Source organism: Megalobrama amblycephala, linkage group LG17 (genome assembly GCF_018812025.1).
Source record: "Megalobrama amblycephala isolate DHTTF-2021 linkage group LG17, ASM1881202v1, whole genome shotgun sequence".
Classification (NCBI taxonomy): Eukaryota; Metazoa; Chordata; class Actinopteri; order Cypriniformes; family Xenocyprididae; genus Megalobrama; species Megalobrama amblycephala.
Genome location: NC_063060.1, coordinates 41,583,066 through 41,610,435, shown reverse-complemented (window position 1 = coordinate 41,610,435; position 27,370 = coordinate 41,583,066). Strand labels below are relative to the sequence as shown.

The window sequence follows — 27,370 nt, the reverse complement described above, 5'->3', positions numbered from 1 at the left end:
TTTTATTTCAGGGGGACTTTTTAATAATAATATTAATTAATGATAATAGTCAAACATGCAAATAATAACAATGATAATAATAATAATACATGAAATTAATAATTGTTTCAATATAATATTCAGAATTTAAAAAATATAAAAATAAAATAATAATTTAAAAATATAACTAGGATAATACATTTATTAAAAATAAAAATACAAAATTACATTTGTTATTATTATTATTCACGATTAATAAGCTTCTAAAGTTATTACTACTGCACTGAACGAGAAAGAGAGAGAGAGAGAGAGAGAGAGAGAGAGAGAGAGAGAGAGAGCGATCGCAGGGGCGTGTTTTTTTTTCTTCTTTTTTTTCCCTAGATGAGAGATGGAGATACAGTCCTCCTCATAATATTCTCGGTTCGGTTGTTCTGACATATTTCCAAAGCACTCTGACAAAAAAAAGGAGATTTCGATCATATTTCTTTGAGGCTTTAAAGTCACGCTACAAATTAAACCGCGCACCGAAAAGGACATTCTGCATCTCTCAGAAACAACTATGAGTGAGGTGAGTTCTCGTTTGTTATTTTACTGCCTAATTCAAAAGTTGATTCGAAGATTTATATAATAAAATAATATAAATTTATAGCATCCATTCCAATGTAAATGCACTCCATGTTGAGACAAAAGGGATAAAATCATTTAAGTCCTTTGAACTGTGCAAGTGGTAGGATATTAAAATGGCGTAGCTGTCAACCCATCTCTAGTTTCTCATTAGGAAAGATATGAAATATGACCCTTTATGTTTTTAATCTTTACTAATTAGAGGTTGGTTGACAGCTAAACCCTCTCTTGAATTTTACAATACATTATACAGTGCTTTTTACTAAATGAAAAAGTATATAAATCATTAGATTTCCCTGGTTTAAGATGCTTTACATTCTTTTTGGGCGTCCCATTAATTGCCAATTAATAAGAGGCTCAGGGGAGCTTGACCTTGCTGATATGAGCCTGGCTAATTAGCAGATGGGGATTGTGCCGTGAGGCTTGTGTGTAAGTGATGTGTGAGAGTGAAAATAAAGTGCTGGCTGAGGTAATGTAGCAGAGAAAAAGTAATGGCCAACACACTGGGAGCCAGCTGGCCGGATGGGACCCCTCATCGTCATGTCTTTTAAGTGTGAAAGACAGAAGTGTGAAAAGTCTTACCTCCATAATACTCAGATTGGCAAGACAGAAAATAAACAACAGAATGGCATGCACACACACAAGTCAAGACAAAAGTTGTCGTTTTAATGCTCAAAGGGATTTTATCTGACAGAGTGTGGTGGATGTATAAGGTGCATTAAAACTTACTGGAGAGAGCAAGCCGAGGCTGGTTCACAGTTCAGGGTAAGGTGAAGATGCTCCTTCATTCCCAAAAAAAGGCTTAACGAAGAAGGTCTGCAGCGATTTGCATTTGAAAGAGTCCCTTGCAGCAAGAGAGAGTAAATAATATGTGTATATGTGAGTGTGTGTGTTTCATTTAATCTCCCTTGATGACATTTTCTGTTCTCAAAAGAAGTATTTACAGTATATCAGCAGCTTAAAGCAAATATCACAGTGTTTCTCGGGTTTAAATGACGATTCATTGCTGAAATTACACATTGAAATGATTAACACAAAAAATGCATGACACATTTTGGATGTCTATATGAATAACTCAAATCTAGGGCATCATCTCAAGACTAATTTGTTCTCATAATTGAAGAAGCAAGGTCACAGATATACTGAATGTATTTTGGCCTCAAGTAGTTTACTCGTGCTGTGCACATTGAACATAAGGATGGTGACGGATTCTATACAACCACGCTCTTTAACATATGGGTCATTGATGAATATGGTTTTTAAAAGTGTAAAAAAAAAACATAATGGAAATATAATTAATTTTGAAGTTTTATTAAGTGTTAACAGTGAGATGATGTGGTTTTTATAATCAATTAAAACTACTTTTGTCATTTTTTTACAAGATGGACAACATTTGTCACCAAAAAAAGTCATTCGGTTTAACCAAAATTTCGGTTTTACCGAATGACACATTTGGTTATACCGCATGACGATATTTTCAAACAATGCTAACAGGCTGATATCTAGCTAGCTAGCAAAAGGACAATCAAACATTTTATATTTAGTACAAGTTTTTAAAATATTACAACATTTTCCATGTTTTATAGCGGTTGTACCGAATGACCTGATGTTTCGGGACATGCGTATGAGCAAGTGAAAACATGAATTTTTCAAATTTAGTTACTTTGCTTCGTGACCATGTGGTCCTTTGCAGGTGTCTGAATGATGTCACATCCTGTCACATGATATTGACCTCATGACTTGATCCAAAATAGTCCCTTTATATTGGTTACTCCAAATGACATCAATGAAATTCATTTTTCCGGACATTCTTTCTCATAACAAAGCAACGACTTCTACACATAATTTTAATATCATTTTGCATGTTGATATATGATGTTATAAAATCATGCCAGAATAAAAAATATATACATTTATTACATTTTAAGATATTTTAATCACAAATGAAATGGCTGTATTGAAAACCGAATGACCTTTTGTCACTTCAAAATCTTTAAAATACCTTTATATGTAGCAAAATATAATTAAAACCTTTTGGATTCAATAAAAGAGATCTAGTTGTACTACCTTACATACTTTGGATGTCATATCTTTGTTTTTTTTATTAATATTTAAGCCTTTGGACAAAAAAATGACCCGTCATGTCATTGACCCATATATTGAACAATTATACATGACATTTGTGTGGCTCTGAAACTTAAACACTTAATAACCCCGTACTTCAACTATCAAATGTCGACAGAGATAAAATCATTTAAAATATATATAATATAAAATATAAGCTTGCATGTGATGGGGATCCTCTCCAGGGCTGAGTGCCACTGTTCCAGATTGCACACAGAATTGAAAAAGGGGGATTAAACTGATGGGGATTAAGGGGTCTTTATCACTCGGTGTCCTAACACACGCATGATAAAGCCCATATCAGGTTTTAATTTGATGGTAGACCAAGTAAAAAATTCACAGATGCTGTGATTTTTGTTTTTACTGCATGCCTGAATTCTCTCGCAATAAACCTGAAAGCTGCTGCCTCTTTCTTGCAGAACAGTTCATCTGATCCTCCCAACAGCACTCGGGGGCCCGGCACAGATGGAAAAGGTGTGTTTATGCGTTTCATTACAGCGTATTTGAATTTTTCATAATTTGTTCTCCATCATAACTATCCGTTACTCCAGTGCTTACCACAAACTATCCGTTCTCTCTGATTTTTAGCTGATTTTACTATTTTATCTTAAAGGATCTGTTCGGTTCTCTCTCTCCAAACTCTCAACAACAACAAAAAATGCACATGCATACCCATACGTGTTTACTCAGCATTCATTGCATATCTAGTAGGGGTGTAACAGTACATGTATTCGTCCCAAATCGTCAAGGTTCGGTGCATACAGTCAGACGACGAATACAGTCAGTCAGGCGATTCATACTCCAATCCATAAGGGGCACGTGAGGTAATGCAACGCTGTTTGCTAACAGGAGAAAGTGCAGAAGAAGAAGAACAGACAATCTATGCATAGATATGTTTACATGTAATCTCTGAACCAGTGTTTCAACAGCGTAAAGACATCAATAAAACGGCTTGAGAATAATATCTCACATAGCATTACATTTACCTCAGGCAAGTCATTTAGTGTCCACAGCACTAGAGAAATGAGCTCTAGAGGAGCATTTCACTAAATATATGCACTATTTTAGCTTATATATTCATTATATTTACTTTACCTGTTAGTAATGTCTTCATTATTTAATATATGTTTAAATAAATTTGTCATGAAAATTTAATTTAAATTATCATATTTTAAAAAATGAATTAAAAAATAAAATTAATTTTATAATTAGATTTAGAAGTTAATGCAAAACCTTCCTTATGTGCAATTTACATTTTTTTTTTGAGTGTTGATTATTATATCTAAAAATAAATAGCAACTGAATTTAACCTTTAATATTATAGTAATGTGCAAGAAAGGGCTCTCTGTATATAGTTTCAGCATTTTTTATCCTTAAGAAAATAGGATATAGGATTTTCCCCCTTGGTTTTTGGATAGTTGCAGAAAATAAGCTCTGACCAACAGAACGTTTATGAATTTTGAAGCATAAATACATTCACCAGAAGTAAAAAATTAAGCGTATGCTATAAACAAACTACATCACGGTCATAAAAAGTTAGAACAGTTTACAAGAGCACGAATAATAAACACGAAGCTGTAAAAGCAGACTGGTGAGTAGACGAGTTTTTGATGACGTTTAATGTTTATTGATAACCTCTGTAGTCCCATTTAGCCACTTGTTTGCAACTGCCTTTTTAAGACCAGAAGAGCTTTAAAAATTAAAAATCGTATTTTATGTCAAAGAATAAAACGTGAAAATTGAGCTTGTGTAAACCACAGACCTTATTTCAGACATTTAATCAAAAACCCATTCAAAAAACCCATTGACTTCGGGGCGATGAAACTGGAAGTGCTAAAATACTCGTTTCTGGGTTTTGGTCTACAAAACTAGGACTCTGTTGTCTCTGCAAGCAGAGATAAAACTTTTTAACATCTAAACAAATAGACTCAGATTTAACCATAAAAATGCACTTTACTGCTCAGAGATAATAGAACAAATACATATTTTACTTGTCTGGCTATCACCAGACCAAGCTCAATTTAAAATTGAACATTGGTCTGGGGAGTCTGTATGTATTTTCTACTGCACAAGAGGCGTGATCAGCGAGCATTATTCACGCAATTGGATAGTCCTTCAAACAATCAGATCAACGATCCGGGTGACGTACTTTTGCAGAGCGATGCGAAAACTCCAGACAGGTTTAGTTTGCATTGGTTTGTAGCATTGATCAGCGGTTTGTAGAAGCAGCAATGGCATCGAGCGATTTTTTGCAGGTTGTGCAAAAAAAAACATGAAAGTGAGTCGTATTTACACCCACTAGAGCGATTTGTTTGCTAAACTAAAGAAGTCATTCAGCATCGTCAAGAGGTTAAAAGCTGCTTGCCGTCGCTTCTCTATCACCATCGTGTTATACCCGCCAATAGCGAGCAAGGTGGATAAGCCAGTGTGTGATTGGTTTCCGCAAAAATGTAACAGAAGCAGTAGAAATGAATGTACGGGTTTCCGGGCGAAATCAAATTGCCAGCAGATCAGGCTGGGTTTACCCAGTCTTAAATTTTACAGTTCTGTGGTATGAAAATGTATAAACAATTTATGTAAAATGTAGATGTGTAACAATTTAAAGGGATAGTTCACCCAAAAAAATAAAAATTATCCTATACTTTACTCACCCTCAAGCCATCTTTGGTGTATATGACTATATTCTTTCAGAAAAAAACAATCGTATATATATATATATATATATATATATATATATATATATATATATATATATATTTAAAAATATTCTGGCTCTTCCAAGCTTTATAATGGCAGTGAATGGGGGACGAGATTTTGAAGCCCAAAAAAAAATGTATCCATCCATCATAAAAGTAATCCATATGACTCCAGGGGGTTAATAAAGGCCTTCTGAAGCGAATCGATGGGATTTTGTTAGAATAATATCTGGCTTATCGATTTGCAGCAGAAGAGTAACCCCTGACCTGACGCATGATGCAATAATGAACACAGAAGCGCAGAGGAGAGAGCAAAACAAAACACCGGTCATGAATTAGAAGTCTAAAATGAGAATTTTAAAAGAGAAATGTCGGAGGATTTCAATATAAGAGAAGAAGAGCTTGAGTGTGTTGCACAGCTGTATTTGTTTGAACCGTCTAAGCTTACGATACTCCTACATCCTGCGTCATACATCGCTTCACGGGTAACTCTTGTGGTGTAAGTCGACTTGCGCAGTAAGGTCTTCTGCCAGAAGCTAGTTATTTTAGTGTATAAAGTTTTAAATATGGATATTTTTCTTACAAATACGCATCGCTTCGCTTCAGAAGGCCTTTATTAACCCCTTCTGGAGCCGTGTGGATTACATTTATGATGGATGGATGCACTTTTTTGGGCTTCAAAATTGCGCCCCCAATTCACTCCCATTATAAAGCTTTTAAATACATCTCTGCGTTCAACTGAAAGAAGATAGTCATACACCTAGGATGGCTTGAGGCTGAGTAAATCATGGAATAATTTTCATTTTTGGGTGAACTATCCCTTTAACATGATTTACGACCTGAATTAGGATGCAGTGGCTTGAAGAATATAAGAAATATTGCATTTCCTTTTACTATGCTATTAACGTTGTCAATATTTGCGTGCCCCTCAGCCGCCCAGGAGAAACCGGCGGACAAAGCGGGGAAGCCCCCTACGCAAGAACCCGAAGAAGAGATCGACATTGATCTGGAGGCGCCAGAGACAGAGAAAGCAGCTTTGGCAATACAGAATCAGTTTAGACGCTTCAAGAAGAATAAGAAGTAGAAAAGGGAAGCCTGAACGAGAGGAATCGGTGGACAAAAACGCCTTCCACAATATTCACCATGAAAAGAGAATTAATAAGGAAGAGACAGAGGTGGTGGGTGGGAAATTAGGGGTTTGGAAAACAAATGATAGCCCTGTGGCATCAACATGCTGGGTTGATTAGAGTTTAGGACATACGAATAGGGAAGGATTTTCACTTTAAAAGACATGGCAGATTCTGTTCTCACTATATTTGTCTAGATTTGTCTCCATCCTTCTTCTCCTCTCCCGTAGACATAAATATAGGAACGTCAGTTACCGACTTGTGCAGCACACATCTGTCATTTAATGTATTTAGTATCACTGATGCAACGAAACAAATGTAAGTGATATAAACTTAAGAATTCAAAGGGCAGTAAATGACCAAATGTTGCACCGCACTTACAGTAAAATGTTGGCGTGAATCAGTATTATAGATGCGAAGTAGCTTAGTTGTAAATGTATTCTTAGAGTTAGATGTTAATTGTTTTTTTCTTTAAAGTGACAAGCGATTAAAAAAATTAAGAAATCGACAGCAGACCAAATAATCATAATTTGATAACAGACAAAAATATATGATACCTTAACATTCTCAGAAGAATTAGCAATAGCAATATCATGCATATTTATGCATTTTGGACAGGGATTTAATGAAGTTAAATTAAACAGCTTGTTATTTTTAAAATTAGCCCTAAAAAACTAGGCAGATGGCCTTTAAATACATGTAAAACGGGCAAGTTTAACAGTTTTGTTCAGTATATTACCGGCTGAATTTAGCACAAGGTCAAGAACCTTTTTAAGTCACATCATACTCGCTTAAATTAGCATAAATTCCTTTAATTTTCGCTTTAATGCCAGAAGTCGCAGACATGCAGTGAGATCCTTGAATTTTTGGAGACTGGTGACTGAAATGAAGATGATTATCAAGGAAAGTGTAACATTTTGATCTATTTTAAGTGTCTTTCTCCTTCTCCTTCCCCTATAATTAAAGCGGTCTCCACAGATCTCTCAGAATAGCTTGTAATAATGAGAGCAGTATATAGACCCTCATGATTATCTTGCAGTTAATGGGACAAATTACGTCTGTAATTGCATTGAGATAGGTGTGATGAAAATGTCATCTGTGCTTGATCGTTTTCAGATAACCACTGGCAACGCAATAATTGAATACATCTGTTATTATTCTGTACGTTTTATATGAAGTATGACACATTTTACTGTTGGACAGACATTTATCTCCTCCTGTATTGCCCTGTACTTCTTTTGCTCTGTGTGTGTGTAATCATGTGTGCTTGAGTGCTCTATCCTACACTTGTTTCTTTTTTTTCCTCAGTGTGACTCAGAGCTTCAATAGAAAGAATTGTATGTCCTGACCTGAATTGTATGTACTTGGGGCAATGAGTAGATGGTTACATAAAGTAAAGAACATTATATAACATTTGTTTGCTTTTTTCTCTATCAAACATATTGAATTTCAACGTAAATGCATATTTCAACTTCAGTAATTATAGGTTACGGTATTTTTTATCCTTTGGTCTAAAATAGTTTAAGGATTAGTTCACTTTCAAATTAAAATTTCCTGATAATTTACTCACCCCCATGTCATCCAAGATGTTCATGTCTTTCTTTCTTCAGTCGAAAAGAAATTAAGGTTTTTGATGAAAACATTCCAGGATTTTCTCCTCATAGTGGACTTCAATGGAGCCCAAACGGCTGAAGGTCAAAATTACAGTTTCAGTGCAGCTTCAGCATGTTCTACACGATCCTAGATGAGAAATAATGGTCTTATTTCAAAGTTTGAACTAAATTGTCATATACAATATGCTAGTGCAAGTATGTAACAATTAGTTCAAACTTTAACCTGTGGAGGGCAGTAATACACAATTCTAATGGAAAAGAAGAAGAGAGCTACTTCAAGATAAGCATTTATGGTTAAAATGTATAAAATTTTAATTTTTTTTTTTTAGAAAATGAGCGATGGTTTCTCTAGATTCGACCCTTATTCCTCATCTGGTATCATTTAAAGCCCTTTGAAGCTGCACTGAAACTGTAATTTTGACCTTCAACCGTTTGGGCTCCATTGAAGTCCACTATAAGGAGAATAATCCTGGAATGTTTTCATTAAAAACCTTAATTTCTTTTCGAACTGAAGAAAGAAGGACATGAACATCTTGGATGACATGGGGGTGAGTAAATTATCAGAAAATTTTAATTTGAAAGTGAACTAATCCTTTAATGCAGGTGTAAAGTGAAATGAATGGTTAAAAAAAATATTGTAAAAAAAAAAAAAGAGAGTAATTATTGGTTGTTCCCACTTTCTTATGTCTCTAACCCAAAATAGAAAGCTTTATATAGCTAACAGTTTTACTGTTGCCGTCTCCTGTAATTAAGTATTAGGAGTTAACTGATTTGATCATTTAAATAATGCACGCTTAATTGTATTTGGTGCCTGCCGATATGTGTAGGACAGGATGTGTATCATGTCATTATACAATCTAAAATCTTGCGAGAGGAGATGATGACGCCTGATACTAGTAGGGGTGTAAATCGGACAGTTCATCACGATTCGATACAATATCGATTCTCATAGCCAGCGATTCGATATTTTCCGATACCTCAAAAAGTTCTGCGATACGATACGATACGATTCGATTAATATTTCGATATTTTGAGCCTATTTTACACAACCAGTTAAATTTTTTTTAACTCAACCAAAATATATAACAAACATTTATTTCAAAATTTCACATCCTGAACCCTGATTGGGACATCCACAAATAAAAATTCACACAGTAACTTAATGACACCTTATGACATGACAACAGTCAAGAAAGTATTTTAGTTCTGTGCTAAAATGTGTAATGTCAAAAAACTGATAAACAAGGAATACACACACACACACACACACACACACACGCATAATTAAAAGACATTTCTTTTAAATGTATAGTGCAGGTTTTTAATGAAGCAACAACATATTATGGGTAGGACAAAACGAGATAGGCTATTAATATTCTTTCATTGTGCAAATGTATTATAAAGGCTCCAATACAGAGCGGCACAAAGCACTTATGCGCATCCCGTGTGCAGAATGATGTGCTTGAAGCAAAACAGAGTAACAGCGCGTGGCACTCTTTATGCGGCAGTTTATTGACCATATTCTTTTAACAGTTTTAATTTCAGTTACTGTGTCTGTGAAGAACGATTCATAGCACTCTATTCTCCAGTGTTGTGATCTAACGGACACTGTTTGAGATGTGTGCGCACTGCTTTTTGCAAGGCTTTAAACACAAGCAAATTTTAAACTTTCGTGAAGATTCAGCACTGGCCCGTTCAGCCAGTGACAGTTCCATCTACTCTCCCGAGTGTCTTTCACAAGTTCTGAAAGGTAGTTTAAATGAGAATGCACGCGTTGGCGATAATGCATAGACTGATATTGTGTGAAAATGTGGAGAATGTTAAAACAAAGGTGCCTCTATAAATAGCCCACAGGTATCGATTTTTTACGCATTGCATCGATGCATCGGATCGTTAGACATTAGATGTATCGATATATATCGATGTATTGTTACACCGCTAGATACTAGTCTGATACGGTCTTTAAAAACTCTAAAAATATATACTACTATTTCAACAGCAGAGAGCAGTCTTTCTCTCGCGGAGCAGTTTTCCTGCGGAACTGGGCTACTTTTAAAGGTAGGGTAGGCAATTTTGGATAGGCTAGCAATGGTAAGCTAGTATGGAAAGCCATGGACGTCGGAAGCAGAAAAAATGTGGGTGGGTCCTCCCTCCAAATTTTTTTTATGCAATTTTATATTATATATATATATATATATATATATATTTTTTTTTTTTTGCTCCTATTTATTTTCACACATTGATCACACAGTGTTTAGTCCCAAAGTAAAATACACGTTTATCTTTGATTTCGTTTGATAGAAAAGCAGGGTTTCATAAGGTCACAAAATGTATTATGCTAGGGTGGTTCGGGGGTATGCTCCCCGAGAAAATTTTGATTTCCTTGGTGTACATATGTGCATTTTAAGACATTTTAAGGCCAACAAATTGGATAACAATAGCTTTAAAACCATGTCAACAAATACATACAATGCATGCACAGTTTTGAGGCAGCTTTAATCGCATGTTTGGTAATTTCATGACTTCATTTACAACAGAATAACGACGGTGCATGCCCGTAGTTTCTTTAGCGCTTTAGTTAAACTATAATAAAGTAATATGCAGCGCGCGCCGGCGCATTTGCGCGAGCAATTCTTGAGTTCGCGCTTCGAGCACAGTAGGCTATAGCCTAACGGCTGGAGTTTTACTGACATAACCTGACAACATCTCATCTGAACGCAGTTCACTGTTGTTCAACTGAAGCTAGCCTACCTTTTCCGTGCTCATTTGACTTGCGCCTGGCGCTGAGGCGAAGTCGGAATGCGCGTCTGGAAAGTGTCCCGTTTGTAGTGGTCGTAAAGAGACATTTCTTTATAAATGCAGCTTTTTACTTGGCGATGTTTTAAAAAATATATTTATTTTTGGTATTTTTTATGCTCTGTTGGTGGTTTGTGGAGTAGCATCACGTGGGGGGGATTAGACAAATGCTGAATTAGAGACGGTAAAAGTGAGTGGGTCCAATATCATTCTTGTCTTGTCCCACCCACATACAATGGTTCCGACGCCCATGTGGAAAGCGCAAGATCGCGCCTCCTTCAAAACACACGAACATGCACAGTCAGTGGAGAGCCTGCAAAGCGTCACTAGAGATGGTGTTAAAGGTCCACTGAAGTGCCTTGGAACGTGCAGCTTTATTCATTGTGTTGACGTAATTTCCAATTAAACAGGAAGACTAGAATCTAGAAGCTCCTCCCCTTTTTAAAAAAAATAGCCAATAGCATTTCACCTAGATCACAGCTCAGCCAGAGCCGTCAAGCTCGTAAAACCCCATTTTCCTCATAATCTCGAACCGTTTCTGCTCCATATTGCTTTAAAATATAGCATTGTTTGCAGAAATCAAATGTGTCCGAACATTTTGTGGACTGTGCAGACTCGCACATATGAAACATTTTGTGGAAACACATTAAAACCAGTAAAAGTGCACTAAAACATTTCTTAAAAATATGTCTCTGGAAGGGAGCAGACCGTACTCGAAACGTGGAAACGGACTTCATGTCAATGGAAAGCATGTTTACAGTCTGAATTGTTTCCTATCCCCTATATAGTGCACTATGTGGCATTCACCATAGTAAATGTGTGAACAAATGACTGATTTAAGCCGCAGCTTCAGCGTCTGTTTATAGTGTAGGAGGGGGCGGGACTTCAGATTCTAGTATATTTATACTCTTATAGTATATAAGAGTATATTTATAACCAAATGAATCGGTAAAAATACAACTCATTCTGCATTTTATTTATAAACCTCTTTTATGCATTGCACAAATCCATAGAAAAAGAACCACACAAAACATTTTGTGGAAAAACATTAAAACTGTAAAAAAGTTTCTTAAAAAAAATGTGCAAAAATAAATAATACAGAACATATCAAAATATATTATACATTTGATGCATAAAACCCAGCATAAAAAACTTTATTATTATTATTTTTCGCTATTTTTATTTAGGGAGACACCTGCACATGCCCCAGAGTTAGGCTTGTTTACAGTTTTCACACTCAGAAAGTTAATAAAACCACAATCTTCAATGCCCTTTTACCTACATATGATCATTAGTGCACTCTGCCAGCACTGGTTCAAGGTGTTTGGTTAACGTAAAGCCAAAAAAAGAATGCTTCCCATATATAATGCTGAGGAACTGAAACAGATTTTTTTGTGTTCAAAACCACACCAGAGAATTCTGAAAATCGACATTATAGGCTACAGGTCACGGTGAACATGTTGAGGGTCAGTCCAGATTCTTAGATCAATACACTGGTCTGCTTTTTTCACACTAATTCTCTAGAATTTATTTATTCTAGACAAAACTGTACTGATATACCTTAAATATCAAAGTTTAGTGGTCTGTTCTGAGCCCACAACCCTAAATATAGAAATTCATTTTGAAATTTTCTATTGCATATACTGAATTGTGTATATGTGTGTATATATTTAAAGATGCCATCGAACTGAAAATTGAATTTACCTTGGCATAGTTGAATAACAAGTGTTCAGTACATGGAAATGACATACAGTGAGTCTCAAACTCCATTGTTTCCTCCTTCTTATGTAAATCTCATTTGTTTAAAAGACCTCTGAAGAACAGGCGAATCTCAACATAACACAGACTGTTACGTAACAGTCGGGATCATTAATATGTACGCCCCCAATATTTGCATATGCCAGCCCAAATTCAAGGCATTAGACAAGGGAAGAACATCTGGATCTGTGCACAGCTGAATCATCAGACTAGGTAAGCAAGCAAGGACAATAGCGAAAAATGGCAGATGGAGCGATAATAACTGACATGATCCATGTTATCATGATATTTGTAAATTGTCTTTCTAAATGTTTTGTTAGCATGTTGCTAATGTACTGTTAAATGTGGTTAAAGTTACCATTGTTTCTTACTGTATTCACGGAGACAAGAGCCATCGCTATTTTCATTTTTAAACACTTGCAGTCTGTATAATTCATAAACACAACTTCATTCTTTATAAATCTCTCCAACAGTGTAGCATTAGCCGTTAGCCACGGAGCACTATCAAACTCATTCAGAATCAAATGTAAACATCCAAATAAATACTATACTTACGCGATTAGACATGCTGCATGACGAACACTTTGTAAAGATCCATTTTGAGGGTTATATTAGCTGTGTGAACTTTGTTTATGCAGTGATAGAGTCGAGAGCTCAGGAGGGGGCGGAGAGCACGCGATTTAAAGGGGCCGCAGCATGAATCGACACATTTCTAATTATGCCTCAAAATAGGCAGTTAAAAAAATTAATAAAAAAAAATCTATGGGGTATTTTGAGCTGCAACTTCACAGACACATTCAGGGGAGACCTTAGACTTATATTACATCTTGTAAAAAACCGTTCGATGGCACCTTTAAAACTTTCAGGTTACATTACAGTTGTCATTTTGATTCTTGTGTGTAGCACACAGAAAACAAAATGCATACATAATGCAGTATATGATTTACACAGAATCAAATGCCTGAAACAGTACTACTTAAAGCTTAAACATGAATCTCATCCACTTCTGGAAATCCAAATCTAGTGGTTTTTCTTCCTTGTCTCTTTTACTTCTCAATATACTGTATCATCTGTCCCTTTTTTGAGTTTGCTTGAACAACACATGAGCGTTTCTAGACATTTTATTCCCCTTGTACTTAAATTCTCCACTTTCTGTCTCTTTAACCCAGAAGTGTTCCTCTTATAATCTGTGTGTCTGTGCAAAGTCTATACTATAATTCTATACTTCCAGGTCTTTCCAAATCAACTTGATTATTACTCTTCATTTTTGTTTCTTTCCACTTTTTCCTTCCTTTTCCCTTTCAAATCTTTGAATTTGATTTAGCAACCATCCTGCTTTTGTTGTTTCCATATGTTAGCTCACCGTTAAAGGTGCAATGTGTAAATTTTACCGGCATCTAGCGGTGAGGTTGCGAACTGCAACCAACAGAGCTCACCCCTCCCTTTCAGAGAAGCTATGGTGGCCGTCTGGCCGACACAAGACAAAGATCGTCGTCTGAGACAGCAGAGAGTACAGTGAATCAATGAGGTTTCTTCTCACTTCTAACAAAGAATGGTCTCTGCTTCTAAAAATCCAGACGTCAACTACTACTACTTTGTGCATATTGAACGTAGTGACGATACAAGCTGCCTCTAAAACCACAAACGATTTAGAATGACGAAACGCGTTCTGTAGAGCAGTTTGTCCGTTTAGGGCTACTGTAGAAGCATGTAAGGGGACCCGCGTCGTATGTAGACAGAAATGGCTCATTCTAAGGTAATAAAGACATAATGGTTCATTATGTAAGGTCTTTATACACCACTTGAACACATAGTTATGTTTATTATTTTGCATTTCTGTCAATAGATCCTCCTAAATTTTACACAATGCACCTTTAAGGCTCACTTTTTTAATATCATTTTTATCACCTTTTTGCTCCTTGACTGCTCATTTTCTTTCTTTTTTGTGGTCTCTTTTTCAGCCTCTCCTGTCTTGCTTTTGTTCATTTGCTCATGTGTAGTTTTCTGGTCAAGTTTCTCCTCCAACTGATCAAGTTCTTTCTCAAGTAGAGCCAGATTAATAGGATCTGACTCACATCTGTCTTCATCCTCCTCCTCTTCTTCATATTCTTCCACTTCAATTCCATCCATGGTCTTCTGAAGCTGAGTCTTCACTTTGTTTAGTTCCAGTAGGCCGTTTTGAAGCTCTTTGCATACTTCTCGGATCTTGGAAGCAAATTTGGTCTTGGCACCTTTGCGGAGTTCATTGGAGTCTTTAGCAAGAAAAAAGACATCCAGGGCAAGAAAGAGAGTGGACATGACCCCTGTGGTGATACTGATGGCCTTGGCGGCTTTGGCCGCACCTCCGGCAACACCTAGTACTTTCACAGTGCTGATAAGCCTATCAGTGTTAATCATGAGCGCTTTACCTGCTCGCCCACCTTCCTTCATTCACATACTTTATGTTACGGCTAAGACTCGTGTTGACCACACTCTCAGAGTACTCCTTAAAATCCCATTCTTGCAGGGTGTTCATTCCTTCCTACATACACAGCAGACAAAAACACAAGTGAGACAGATAGATAGACAGTCAGATAATCTATCTAGATAGATAGTAGGGCAGGGTAAAAAACATTGATTTCTCGATTTTAATTGATTCTCATTTTTACGAACCGATATCGATTCTTAAATCCCAAGAATCGATTAGTCTAGTCTGTTTTCAGTAGAGTTGTCAAAAGTACCGACTTCGGTACCTATCAGTACTGAAATTTTTAAAAATGTGACGCTTTGAGCGCTGTTGAGCGGATTCGTAAACACCTCTGATTGGCCATTGTGTTGATGCACTCATCGGATATGCCTGTGATTGGCTACAATGATCAACGCGCAGTAGCGTTTGAAAGCATACGGAAGTGTTTGAATTTGAAAGCGTTTTGAAAGTGGGAGCGCGAGCGATTGAAAGCAGGTGTCTAACAGTGGACCGATCCGCGATAGACGCCTGCTTTCAAATGCTCCCGTGTGTATCTGTGTAAGCGCTTAGTGAAGAGATTTATTGATGACTATTTACAACGTTTTTACAGCGTTGATCATTGAAACCAATCACAGACATATCCGATGAGCCGTGAAAACAACGGCCAATCAGAGATGTTTACGAATCCACTCAACAGCGCTCAAAGCGTCACATTTTTTAAATTTCAGTACCGACTAGGTACCGAAGTCGGTACTTTTGACAACTCTAGTTTTCAGTTGATGAATAAGCAGAATATGTAGCGCCTCCCATCCAATAAATCACAATAATCTTTGTGCTTTTTTTACTTTTGATATGAAACAAAGTCTCAGATTTCAAATGACGTCCATCTTATTATGAGATTCAAAACATAAATACCGTTTTGGCGCTGTTTAATGTGGCGTGACAGATCGCTTTAGCGCCCCAGTTCAAGAGAAGCAGCAGCACAAGCGCATGTGAACATCCTCTCCTCTGCTTTAATACCAGTTACAGCGCGAAATAAACATGCATGAACATCTGAAGGTATGTTAAAAGATAAAGTATAACTTACCGAAATTCATATCATGTCTCGTGTAATATCTCAGTCTACGGAAGAGGATTAGGGCCAAGCAATAATAAAAAACTAAAAACATCTCGAGATTAAAGTTGTTAAATTTCGAGAAAAAACTCGTTAAATTTCGAGAAAAAAGTCTAAATAAAATGTTGAGAATAAACTCGTTAAATTACGAGAAAAAACTTGTTAAATTTCGAGAAAAAGGTCGAGATAAAATGTTGAGAATAAACTTGTTAAATTACGAGAAAAAAGACGTTAAATTTCAAGAAAAAAGTCGAGATAAAATGTTGAGAATAAACTCATTAAATTATGAGAAAAAAGTTGTTAAATTACGAGAACAAATTCGTTAAATTATGAGAAAAATGTAGTTAAATTTCGAGAAAAAAGTCGAGATAAAATGTTGAGAATAAACTCATTAAATTATGAGAAAAAAGTCGTTAAATTACGAGAACAAATTCGTTAAAATATGAGAAAAAAGTCGTTAAATTACCAGAACAAATTCGTTAAATTACGAGAATTTCTTCTCGTAATTTAATGACTTTTTTCTCATAATTTAATGAGTTTATTCTCAACATTTTATCTCGACTTTTTTCTCGAAATTTAACGTCATTTTTCTCTAAATTTAATGTGGTTTTTCTCGTAATTTAACGAGTTTATTCTCAACATTTTATTTCGACTTTTTTTCTCGAAATTTAACGAGTTTTTTCTCGAAATTTAACAACTTTAATCGTGAGATGGTTTTATTTTTTTATTATTGCTTGGCCCTAATCCTCTTCCGTATCAATCAGTGTTTCAACCTCAGAAAGACATCAATAAAACAGCTTGTAAACAATGTAACGTCACATTTACCTCCAGAAAAACATATTCAGTGACCATAAACTCATTAGTCAGCTAGAAAAGTGCTCTAGAAAACAACATTCTGATAAATATAGCTATGCACCCTTACATATTCATTATAATTTTTAAATGTTTTTCAATATTTAATGTATGTTTGAATAAATCAGTTATGACAGCCGTGATTTAAATGTTTATATTTAAAAAAAACGAATTGGAGTAGAAATATGATTATGAAATTCTAAACTTTATTTATAATAAAAACATCGAGTGTAATTTAAGTGTTTGCATATAAATAAGTTAATTTAACCTTCAATATTATTATAGTAGTATCAACTGACTCCCACATGTAGTTTACAGCATTAGTTGAGAGATTTTTTTTTCATGTACTGAAACTGAAATACTATATCCAAAATAATCAAATCGAATAGTAATAGAATCGTGAAAATTGTGTCAATACCCAGCCCTAATAGATATAACGCTAAACATACTTGCATGAATTCCAGACAATCTCTGATGTCATTGATCTCATTCTGGTAGCCCTGGATCATCTTTTCCACCTTCTTGCGGTCCATCTTGGATTGAACCGCATCCGTGATGTTAGCTGTGGCTGAGGTGATGCTTCCAGCTGTTGCCACACTGATACCCACCGCAGTAACGATAGTGGAGGTGCCAAAGGTGAAGGGTGCCAGGATGAGGCCGGTAATTGTGGCTATGCTCCCGGCCACACTAGCCACACCCCCTCCGATAGCTGCGCTTACGGCCTTCTTATGGAAGCTGTCAGCAGTGTCCGCTAGTGCAAGCAACTCTACAATGCGACGTTGCAGAGAGGCTCCACGCTGGTTGAATAGACTGACAAAGAGACGGGCTGCCATGAACACACGGTCTGCAGCAGCCTCGACAATCCTAAGAGACAAACGTCGACAGATCAGTTGTCATAGGAGGCGATTAGACAACTTTTCTCTTTTTTAAAAAAATCCAAATTTACTCACAACTCCTCCTTATTCTCATGAAAATTTGCTGTTTCATTCCATACACTCCAACCTGTCAAACATCAGTAAGTCATATGAAATTAGCAAGTAGGTCATCATTATTTTATATTTTTAGCTACAAACACAGATACAGATGGCTGTTATAGGCCAATGTGTCATGTCTTATACTGTTTTTTCAGTATTCTTCCATTAAGACATGTTTTTTAAAGTTAAATTTATACAATGTGTCTGTAGTATTACATTATGCTCTGTGCAGCTGAACATGTCTTATGCCCCATAAAGGGTTAGTTCACCCAAAAATGCCATTAATTACTCAGCTTCATGTCGTTCCACACCAGTAAGACTTTTGTTCATCTTCAGAACACAAATTAAGATATTTTAAATGAAATCTGAGCAATTTCTGTCCTTCCATTGACAGCTACGCAACTACCACTTTGACGCTTCAAAAAGTTCATAAAAAGATTAGTAAAATTAATATGAATTGAGTGGTTTAGTCCAAATTTTCTGAAGAGACATGATCAATTTATATGATGAACAGATTTAATTTAGGCTTTTATTCACATATAAACATTCATCAATGCACACATCAGTTGTGGTAAACGGAAGCTCAAGCATGTTTGCTTGACGTGCGACAACCAGTGAGGTTCATTCTCATGTTACGCAGCATGTTTGAGCTTCTGCAAGAAGAAGGGACAGAAATCTCTCAGATTTCATTAAAAATATCTTCATCTGTGTTCATTCATCAAAAGTTTTACGGGTTTGGAACAACATGAGGGCAGAATTTTCATTTTTGGGTGAACTATCCCTTTAGGAAACGGGTCAGGTGATCAAAACTATCCTTCTTTAACCCTTAAAAGCTTTTGCCAATCATTATTACATATTCGGGTCTTTAGCGACCCTGATCTAACACGTATGACTCTCTAACTGCCATAATAGTATAAAACTCTCTTTATATTTTAATAACAGTTATAAAAGAATATAATAAGGTATATTGCATTACCTGGAGGGGTTCAATTTGAGCAAATGCTTTTTACCATCATCAGCTCATTTCCCCAGTTCATTCAGCATCTGGCTCATATTCACGATCTTGAAGGTGCTAAAGAGGTTCTTTTTGTTGACTGAGTTTTTGAAATGAGCGCATGGGTAAGAACAACCCCCCTCCTTCACAGCTCATTTAGAGGGAACGCCTCCCAAAACTCGTGCACGAGTATCGGAACACGAGTGTTTACCACCGGCATTCGCTGTGTTATTAAGCCGGGCACACATTTAACGACTAGCTAAAACATTCTGACTGTGCTCAACATACAGCGATTGTTTCCTGCTCCTGAAGCAGATTTATATACTTTCACATGGAATTTGAACACCGACTGTAATCGCAGACTGAAAGCAACTGGCTCTGACTGGACGCGTTTGAGCGCGATCAGTCATAAGTATCAATTTACATTCATAATCGGCCTTACAATCGTTAAGTGTTTGCGTGACCTAAAGCCGTGGATTCATTATGTCGGACTCACCGCAGGTGACTCATAATCTGCAGTTGTTACTCCTGTCTCCTGACAAAAACATTGCATGCGGCGCCTGAGGAGTGTGGAAAGTTACTGGAGCGCGCAGCCGCACACGTCTCTCACATAGATCGTCATGGCAGTGATTGACAAGCCAGAGGGCCAATCGGCTGATGTTTTTAAGGCCCTACCTCGTGCACAGATGATGTATATTAATATTATTCCTTTCAGTGCACCTAATAAATAGTCTTTTATCAGTTAGTAAAGACAGTTTCAAGTAATATTGCAAAAATGATGACACTTGTGTATTCTTTTGTTTTTTTGCCTGTAGTAATTATGAGTGAAACGTCACATCATCATTGAGTATCAGACATTGCCACCTTCAGGAATTGCACTTGAGGTGAACTGCACTTTTTGAGTCAGAGATTGTTGCACAGAAAAACAAATACTTGCAATATTGCATACCTAGGGTCAATAGAGACCCAATACACTAAACACAGAATTAATTAGAAATTAATTAAAAAACAATATTTTTTCTTGTTATATTGTTTAGAATAAAAAGATTGAGGAATACTAAGATGGTTGATGTCTAATGAATGACAACCCAGGTCAATACAGACCCAGGGTATGCATCTAAGGGTTAAAACAGAATAGCAGACTATTCTTCTAGTCCAGTCACGATGAGTCAAATAGGAGAATATGTAGTTTTTCACATCCATAATGTATTTCAATAATTTGACCCAGCTCACCCTCAACAGTTTCCCACCAGTCCATCAGGCCATCATCCTATTAACAGAGATCAAGAGATAAAAAAGAAGGTTAAAACAGACCTCAAAACAAACCAAATCTAACATTAATGCATTATACAGAATATATATATATATATATACCTCATCTGTCTTTAAAGAATTGAAATCTGTAGGGTAGGCAGCCATTTCCACTGGCAGTATTTCAAAATCCTGTAATATTCAGAGAATAAGATATTATACGTATTATGCGAATGCATAATGTGATACTGATGCACCATAGAAGCAGCATAAAATAAGTGAAATCAGAATTAAAATCCTTTGCAATATGTGTATAATATTATATACTCATTGCAATTATAACTCACTTCCGTTGTCTGAAGTTGCTGCATTTCCAATGGCTCCTCAATGATATCTTCTTGATCAGAACACTATAGAAAGATTTTAGAGTATATTCTTTTGATGTAAAATATTACATATGTATGTTTTTTTAAGTGCTACATTACCTGCGTACTGAGTGAAAATGTGGGCATTTTAGGTAGAGTTCTCTTCACTCTAAATGACACAAACTGAAAGGATGTGAATAGCAAAGAAGATTAATCAGAATATTTGAACTGACACCTTAAATCATATCAAATGCAAACAAAAAGCCCAAATTCACTACGTTTTGAGGCATTATGATGAAAATGATCAGCAGTTATATGTGTAGTTTCTTGTACAATATTCCTGCCTGTATATACCCTAGAGAAAACAAGTGATCCTCTGCATTTAAAAAAAAAAAGACAGAGAGAGGCTCACCTTGGTATTACTGTTAGAGCGTTTCATATCATCATTTGCTGTGCATTTTCTGGACACTGCAATAGATTTCTAAGACATGAAGGAAACAGTTCAGCATGCGTCGCACGACTTCATCAACTTCAGATCATTACCGATTTGGTAAAGTACCTTTTCAGTGCCAGAGTCCAGGAAACTATAATCCCAGTCAATACATTTACTGTGCTCACTTAGCGGATCCTACATATGAAATTATAAAAATCATTTTAATTTGATTAAAAATGGTATAAAAGTACATGCTAATTGTAAAGACTGTCAACAATATATAAATACAGCAATAAAAGGGGGAGGCTGTGTTACCGTCTCAGCAGTGAAACGTAATGCCGGTTTTGGGGAACTGCGGAAAGTGCCACTAAGCTTCCCTGAGTTATCCTGCACAAAAGAGACAGTAATTGTGAATAGCAGATGACTACAACAATATTACAACAATATATGAATATAATATAAATATATTCTATTGTATATAATATAAAGGGCACTAACCTTTAAGTTGTTGTAAGAGAGATATAAGAGATCGTCATTACTGGCCAGCAGTTTAATGTGTAATGGTGGGCTGTCCTGCAAGAAGAGAGCTTGTAACTACTGTGTATTATCATCTGGAAGATAGGGGTACCATTGCAAAAAAATTGCACAATATAAAGAGAGTAGACATATTCTAAATATTTGTTGTTGTAGCAATATACAGTACCTCTTCAGACGTGTCCTCAGTTCCTCTAGGAAATGTTTGGAGAAAATTAAACAGGGAATTTCCCTCCTAAAGAAATGAATCTGAGAATTAGATATACATTTTTTGTGACTTTGAATTTATGATATATGGCCAATGTGATTGGTCCCACAGTGATATTGCGGCTTACAAGACTCTCACTGGCTGAAAAATCCTCATTTTTCAATGCTGTTTCTAATTTAAGAATAAATAACTGCATGAACAAGATTGCCGTTTTGCCACACCTTGGTGTTGTTTTCTGTTTGGTTGTGATTGCCGGCTGAGAGTTCTCCATGTTGTAATGATAGTTCTGTCTGTTATGAAAGAAAGAGGAAGGTACTGTTCAGTATGTGTGAGCTAAACCAAACTTGCAGCAGGCATTATTCTATGCAATGTGTAACATCAAAGCATGATTTTTACAGACTAAACAGCAAAAAAAAAAAAAAATCTTTTTACCAAAACTATTTAAATAAATTTGATTTTGTGGACACAGGGTGGATCACCTGAGCTTTTGTGGTGCCCTATTTAATCCAAACCTATTGTGTCATTGTGTGATTCACATTGGATATTTGGATATTAAGTTTAAAATGTCAAGTGATGTTAAGTGCACTGTAATTACAACAGACCTTACTGCTGTGTTGGTTGGACAGACTGTCAGTGGTGGCAGCGAAGCCATCCTGGGGCAAACAGAAAGCTTGCATTATCTCCCATATCAGATCAGAATCAATAGATCAAAATGTATATGCAACTCTACAGGAAATCTCATTTGATCATGTGATTCCTCTCCTGAGGATGATGTGTGAGCAAATTGACTGAGGAAGTCTCTTGCCTCCCCTAGTGGTAAGAGAGGGTACACTTTCATGGCCTAACCCTAACTGTGTGATGTAATGTAAAAACATATTTGTATCTGCAAAGCATAGTAAGACACAATGGTTCCAAAAGTATTTGGACACCTAAACCAAAATTAAAAATACATAAATTAGAAAATGGATGATACATTTGATACCTCAATGCTGTTCAATCTCATTGTCAGGGCGTTTACTTAAATTACACTATGAATTTATTATTTCAACTAGCATCTTTACATCAGCAGACTGTATAAAACAGCTTCAGCTGTCTGTCATTAATAAACATATTGGCTTAAATTGGTTATTTTAATGTTCTACCACTTGTGCACTGAGACTCGTCAACTTTTTAGAAGTTCTTTTAAACAACTGGCTGAAAACGGCAGCTTTTCCCTGACATGTGAAGAAAATGTACATTTTACTATCATCAAAGTCCCTTTAAGACAAGTCATTTCACTCGGCGGCCATCTTTGAAACGCCTCTCGGGCATCCTGGGCATCATGCAATCTCTTTGAATGGGGAAACATCAAATTCTCCAAAACTGTTCGCCAACCTTACAATTACATTTCATATTTGAAATCACCAATGAAATCTAATAACAACCGGCTCATAAATTTAGTTTCAAAACGCTCGAATCATGACAAACAAAACTGTATTTTTCAGGCTGGATCAAGCTAATGCGCATGCGCAGATTTAAATGCGCGTCTCTTCGGAGGAGCGCGTCTGACTGTTTCTATAGAAACCGGTGATTCTAACGGCCGCTGAAGTGACGCGAAGACTTTACCAGTCGGCGATTGGCTCTTATTTAGAAGGCGGGACTTATTCCGCTATATTGCGCATTACACTTTCTCCCATTCAAAACAATACGAGTGACACGTCTTGTGTTATTCTATAGTCTTTGCTATCATTTTCAGTGTAAAAAAACTGAAACAATTAATTGGATATAAATATACACCATAGGATACAAGTCAAGAATATCATTTGATGACAGACCTTCAGGTTGTTGTTGTGTGGTTGTTCATTCTCAGTTAGCATGTTCTGGGAAAAGATGTTAACTGATTATTTTCAGAAAAATACCATTGCTATATTTATATCTTCTGCATATTACAATACTAAATCACATTCTTCCTTTTATTGCAGTCTGTCTGTATACCAAAACTGTAAAGCAGATTCAAAATGGTAGAGGTTCTAAACATATACATTTGGAAACTGACCTTAATTTTGCTGTTCTCTAACACACCATCATTAAAACCAGTGATTCCACCATGCACAATATTCTCATCCTAGAAAGCAAAAAATAGTCAACTAGCCATTGCAAATGAAAGCACAGAGTCAGGCTACATTAAAATAATTACCCTAGCATGAATGCTTCCAGTTCCTACACCCTTAAACATGTACTGTCTCGCCTCAGATGAGTGATCAGCAGCGTCTGATCGCCTGGACATTGAATCTGCTTTCTCCTTTAGCACAAGCAGAGACAAAAACACACACAAATTTTGAGATCAGTTATATATGGGGCTGCTAAAATGTATTTGAGTATTTAACTGTGTGACACATTGCTCACCTGAATAATTTTCCTCTGAATCATGTCACTGTGTGTCAACTTCACCTATAGGAATATTCACTATTACTTACAATTCAGTTCATGTGTTACTATTTAGAATAACTCTAAAATATTGTGCAATAGTTTTTTAAACATACAGTCTGTTCAATATCTCACATTCAAACCTAAATGAATAAAAATACAAGTTTTGTCATTGCCTAGGTGGTTATTCTCTGGGATGGACTCTTATATTCTTGTGTCCATAGACATTATTCTGTCAGACCAGGCCCACAGAGATTAAAATTAATTATCACAACCAACTCGGTTTCACAGGTTAGTAAAAAAGAAAAGGGCATTCAGCTCCAGACATGTTTTCAGCGGTTCTAGTTCATGCAAACCTGTATGTAATCTTTATGTTCTTTTATGCTTGCTTTTTCCTTCCTTTTTAAATTAATCTTTCTTTTTTCATGTTTCTTTTTATAATCTTCATGTTCTTAATTGAACGTAAATTGTATTTTTTCTGTCTTTCTCTCTTTATTAGACTCTGAAATATCATTGTGTATTAAATGTACTATACATTTAATTGTGACATGAAAAGGGCAAGGCAAGTTTACTTGTATGGTAGCACACGTTCGTCTGCAAGATTTCTGTTGAAGATTACTTCATCTGGAAAGCATCTGCTGTTTAGAAACATCTGATAGACGTCTTTAAAGGGTTAGTTCAGCCAAAAATGGAAAATTCTGTCACTAATTGTCGTTCTACACCCCTAAGACCCTCGTTCATCTTCGGAGCACAAATTAAAGGTGCCCTAGATTATGTTTTTAAAAGATGCAATATAAGTCTAAGGTGTCCCCTGAATGTGTCTGTGAAGTTTCAGCGCAAAATACCCCATAGATTTTTTTTTATTAATTTTTTTAACTGCCTATTTTGGGGCATCATTATAAACGCGCCGATTTTATGCTGCGGCCCCTTTAAATCCCGTGGTCTCCGCCCACAGAGCTCGCGCTTGCCTTAAACAGTGCCTTAAACAAAGTTTACACAGCTAATATAACCCTCAAAATGGATCTTTACAAAGTGTTCGTCATGCATGCGGCATGCATGCGGCGGATTATGTGAGTATTGTATACTGTTATATTGTTTACTTCTGATTTTGAATGAGTTTGATAGTGTTCCGTGGCTAACGGCTAATGCTACTCTGTTGGAGAGATTTATAAAGAATGAAGTTGTGTTTATGCATCATACAGTCTGCAAGTGTTTAATAATGAAAATAACGACGGCTCTCGTCTCCGTGAATACAGTAACCGATGGTAATTTTAACCATATTTAACAGTACATTAGCAACATGCTAACGAAACATTTAGAAAGACAGTTTACAAATATCACTAAAAATATCATGTTATCATGGATCATGTCAGTTATTATTGCTCCATCTGCCATTTTTCGCTATTGTTCTTGCTTGATTTGGTTGTGCACAGATCCAGACGTTAATACTGGCTGCCCTTGTCTAATGCCTTTTATAATGTTGGAAACGTGGGCTGGCATATGCAAATATTGGGGGCGTACACCCCGACTGTTACGTAACAGTCGGTGTTATGTTGAGATTCGCCTGTTCTTCGGAGGTCTTTTAAACAAATGAGATTTATATAAGAAGGAGGAAACAATGGAGTTTGAGACTCACTGTATGTCATTTCCATGTACTGAACTCTTGTTATTTAACAATGCCAAGATAAATTCAATTTTTCCATTCGAGGGCACCTTTAAGATATTTTTGATGAAATCCGATGGCTCAGTGAGGCCTGAGCAAAGCGGTGAGCAAAGCCACCGAACCTCTCAAGATCCATAAAGGTACTAAAATCATATTTAAATCAGTTCATGTGAGTACAGTGGTTCTACCTTAATATTATAAAGTGACAAGAATATTTTCTGTGCGCCAAAAAAACCAAAATAACGATTTTTCAATAATATCTCGTGATGGCCGATTTCAAAACACTGTTTCATGAAGCTTTACGAATCTTTTGTTTCAAATTAGTGATTCGGATCTCCTATCAAACGGCTAGACTGCTGAAATCACATGACTTTGGCCTATAGACGTCCTATAGACGTATTGCAGATGAGCAAACACTCTTAAAAATACATCTTCCAGATGTAAACATGCACATCAAATAGACATCTCCGAGATGTCTTTAAATAAATTAATTTAGCAATGTCACTCTGAAACTGATAAAGAGTCATTTTTGCTCATTTTCAGAGTGATTTAACCTCATATATTACCTCATTTTAGCGTAGGGGAGGTCCGAGCTTCTGCTTCAGTTTTCCCTCTGGAATCAACCACTGCACTTCTCCATTTCTAACTTAAGGGGTGAAAAAAAACAAGTTTGCACAATGTATGCATGTATCATAGGACCTAAAATGATTGTTATTATAAAGCGTTTCACACGCAACATTGCACAGGAGTGTACTGTAAAACAATCCTAAACAACAAACACTGACATCATCATTCATGAACACAAACAACACACAGAATCACGCGCGTCAACGCCTCATAAATGTTATTTGTTAGGAAGCACTTTGGTTTGCTCACTTTTTATACATTTTTTATTTTCAACAACAAGTATTCTTGTATTCTTGTTCGAAACTGTCATTCCGTTGTTATTGTGGATTTTTCTAGTCTGACACAAAGCGTCTGATCATGACGAGCCGAATACAGGAAGCCACTAGACTTAACCGAAACTTGCTCGTTTATTTAATAAACATACAGAATTGACGATATTTCACCGTACTGTTTTGCCTACCTTGTGCTCCATGTGTACAGCTAGACAAAAATGATCTGTCAAAACTTTGTCAAGCCCCGCCCGGTTAATCTGTGTTGAGTAATAACAGAATCACAGCGAGACGGGTTAACATGGTGTCAGCATGACGTTATATTTTAGTAGTAATGTCTCTTTACATTCACTAAACAATAACAGAACACAAGGTTGTTTCTTCAGACCAGGTTTATTATAACAAATTTAAAAAAAATTTGTTATATAAAGGTCACATTAAAACTGCCTTGAAAAAGTTTTAGAATATTTTAGAATAAAACAATTTATTTTAAATACAAAAGGAAATAAGCATAAAC

At 36.1% G+C, this 27,370-nt stretch overlaps 2 protein-coding genes across 2 annotated transcripts; one reads left to right on the top strand and one right to left on the bottom strand.

The window, feature by feature from the left end:
- The first annotated feature begins 321 nt into the window (after nucleotides 1-321).
- On the top strand, nucleotides 322-7,963 carry pcp4l1 (Purkinje cell protein 4 like 1). The gene is made up of 3 exons (XM_048164690.1): nucleotides 322-547; nucleotides 3,147-3,201; nucleotides 6,356-7,963. Exons 1-3 carry the CDS (start codon nucleotides 539-541, stop codon nucleotides 6,505-6,507), a joined length of 216 nt encoding a protein of 71 aa, XP_048020647.1. The 5' UTR covers nucleotides 322-538; the 3' UTR covers nucleotides 6,508-7,963.
- Nucleotides 7,964-14,009: 6,046 nt separating this feature from the next.
- On the bottom strand, nucleotides 14,010-27,191 carry si:rp71-1g18.13 (uncharacterized protein LOC560271 homolog). Its single transcript, XM_048162698.1, is given in 22 exon segments — nucleotides 14,010-15,147; nucleotides 15,149-15,238; nucleotides 17,579-17,993; nucleotides 18,080-18,131; nucleotides 20,331-20,367; nucleotides 20,472-20,540; nucleotides 20,696-20,758; nucleotides 20,834-20,896; nucleotides 21,126-21,194; nucleotides 21,273-21,341; nucleotides 21,462-21,533; nucleotides 21,645-21,719; nucleotides 21,850-21,915; nucleotides 22,110-22,178; nucleotides 22,491-22,541; nucleotides 23,703-23,747; nucleotides 23,924-23,992; nucleotides 24,065-24,169; nucleotides 24,274-24,318; nucleotides 24,887-24,932; nucleotides 26,524-26,603; nucleotides 27,045-27,191. Coding segments are annotated over 21 exon segments (2,124 nt in total). The 5' UTR covers nucleotides 26,529-26,603; nucleotides 27,045-27,191; the 3' UTR covers nucleotides 14,010-14,598.
- Between the last annotated feature and the right edge of the window lie 179 nt (nucleotides 27,192-27,370).

Bases quoted from the DNA above. Each gene is read 5' to 3' on its own strand.
- pcp4l1 (XM_048164690.1), top strand. The intron at 3,202-6,355 runs GTGTGTTTATGC...CGTGCCCCTCAG, and splicing joins GCCCGGCACAGATGGAAAAG to CCGCCCAGGAGAAACCGGCG.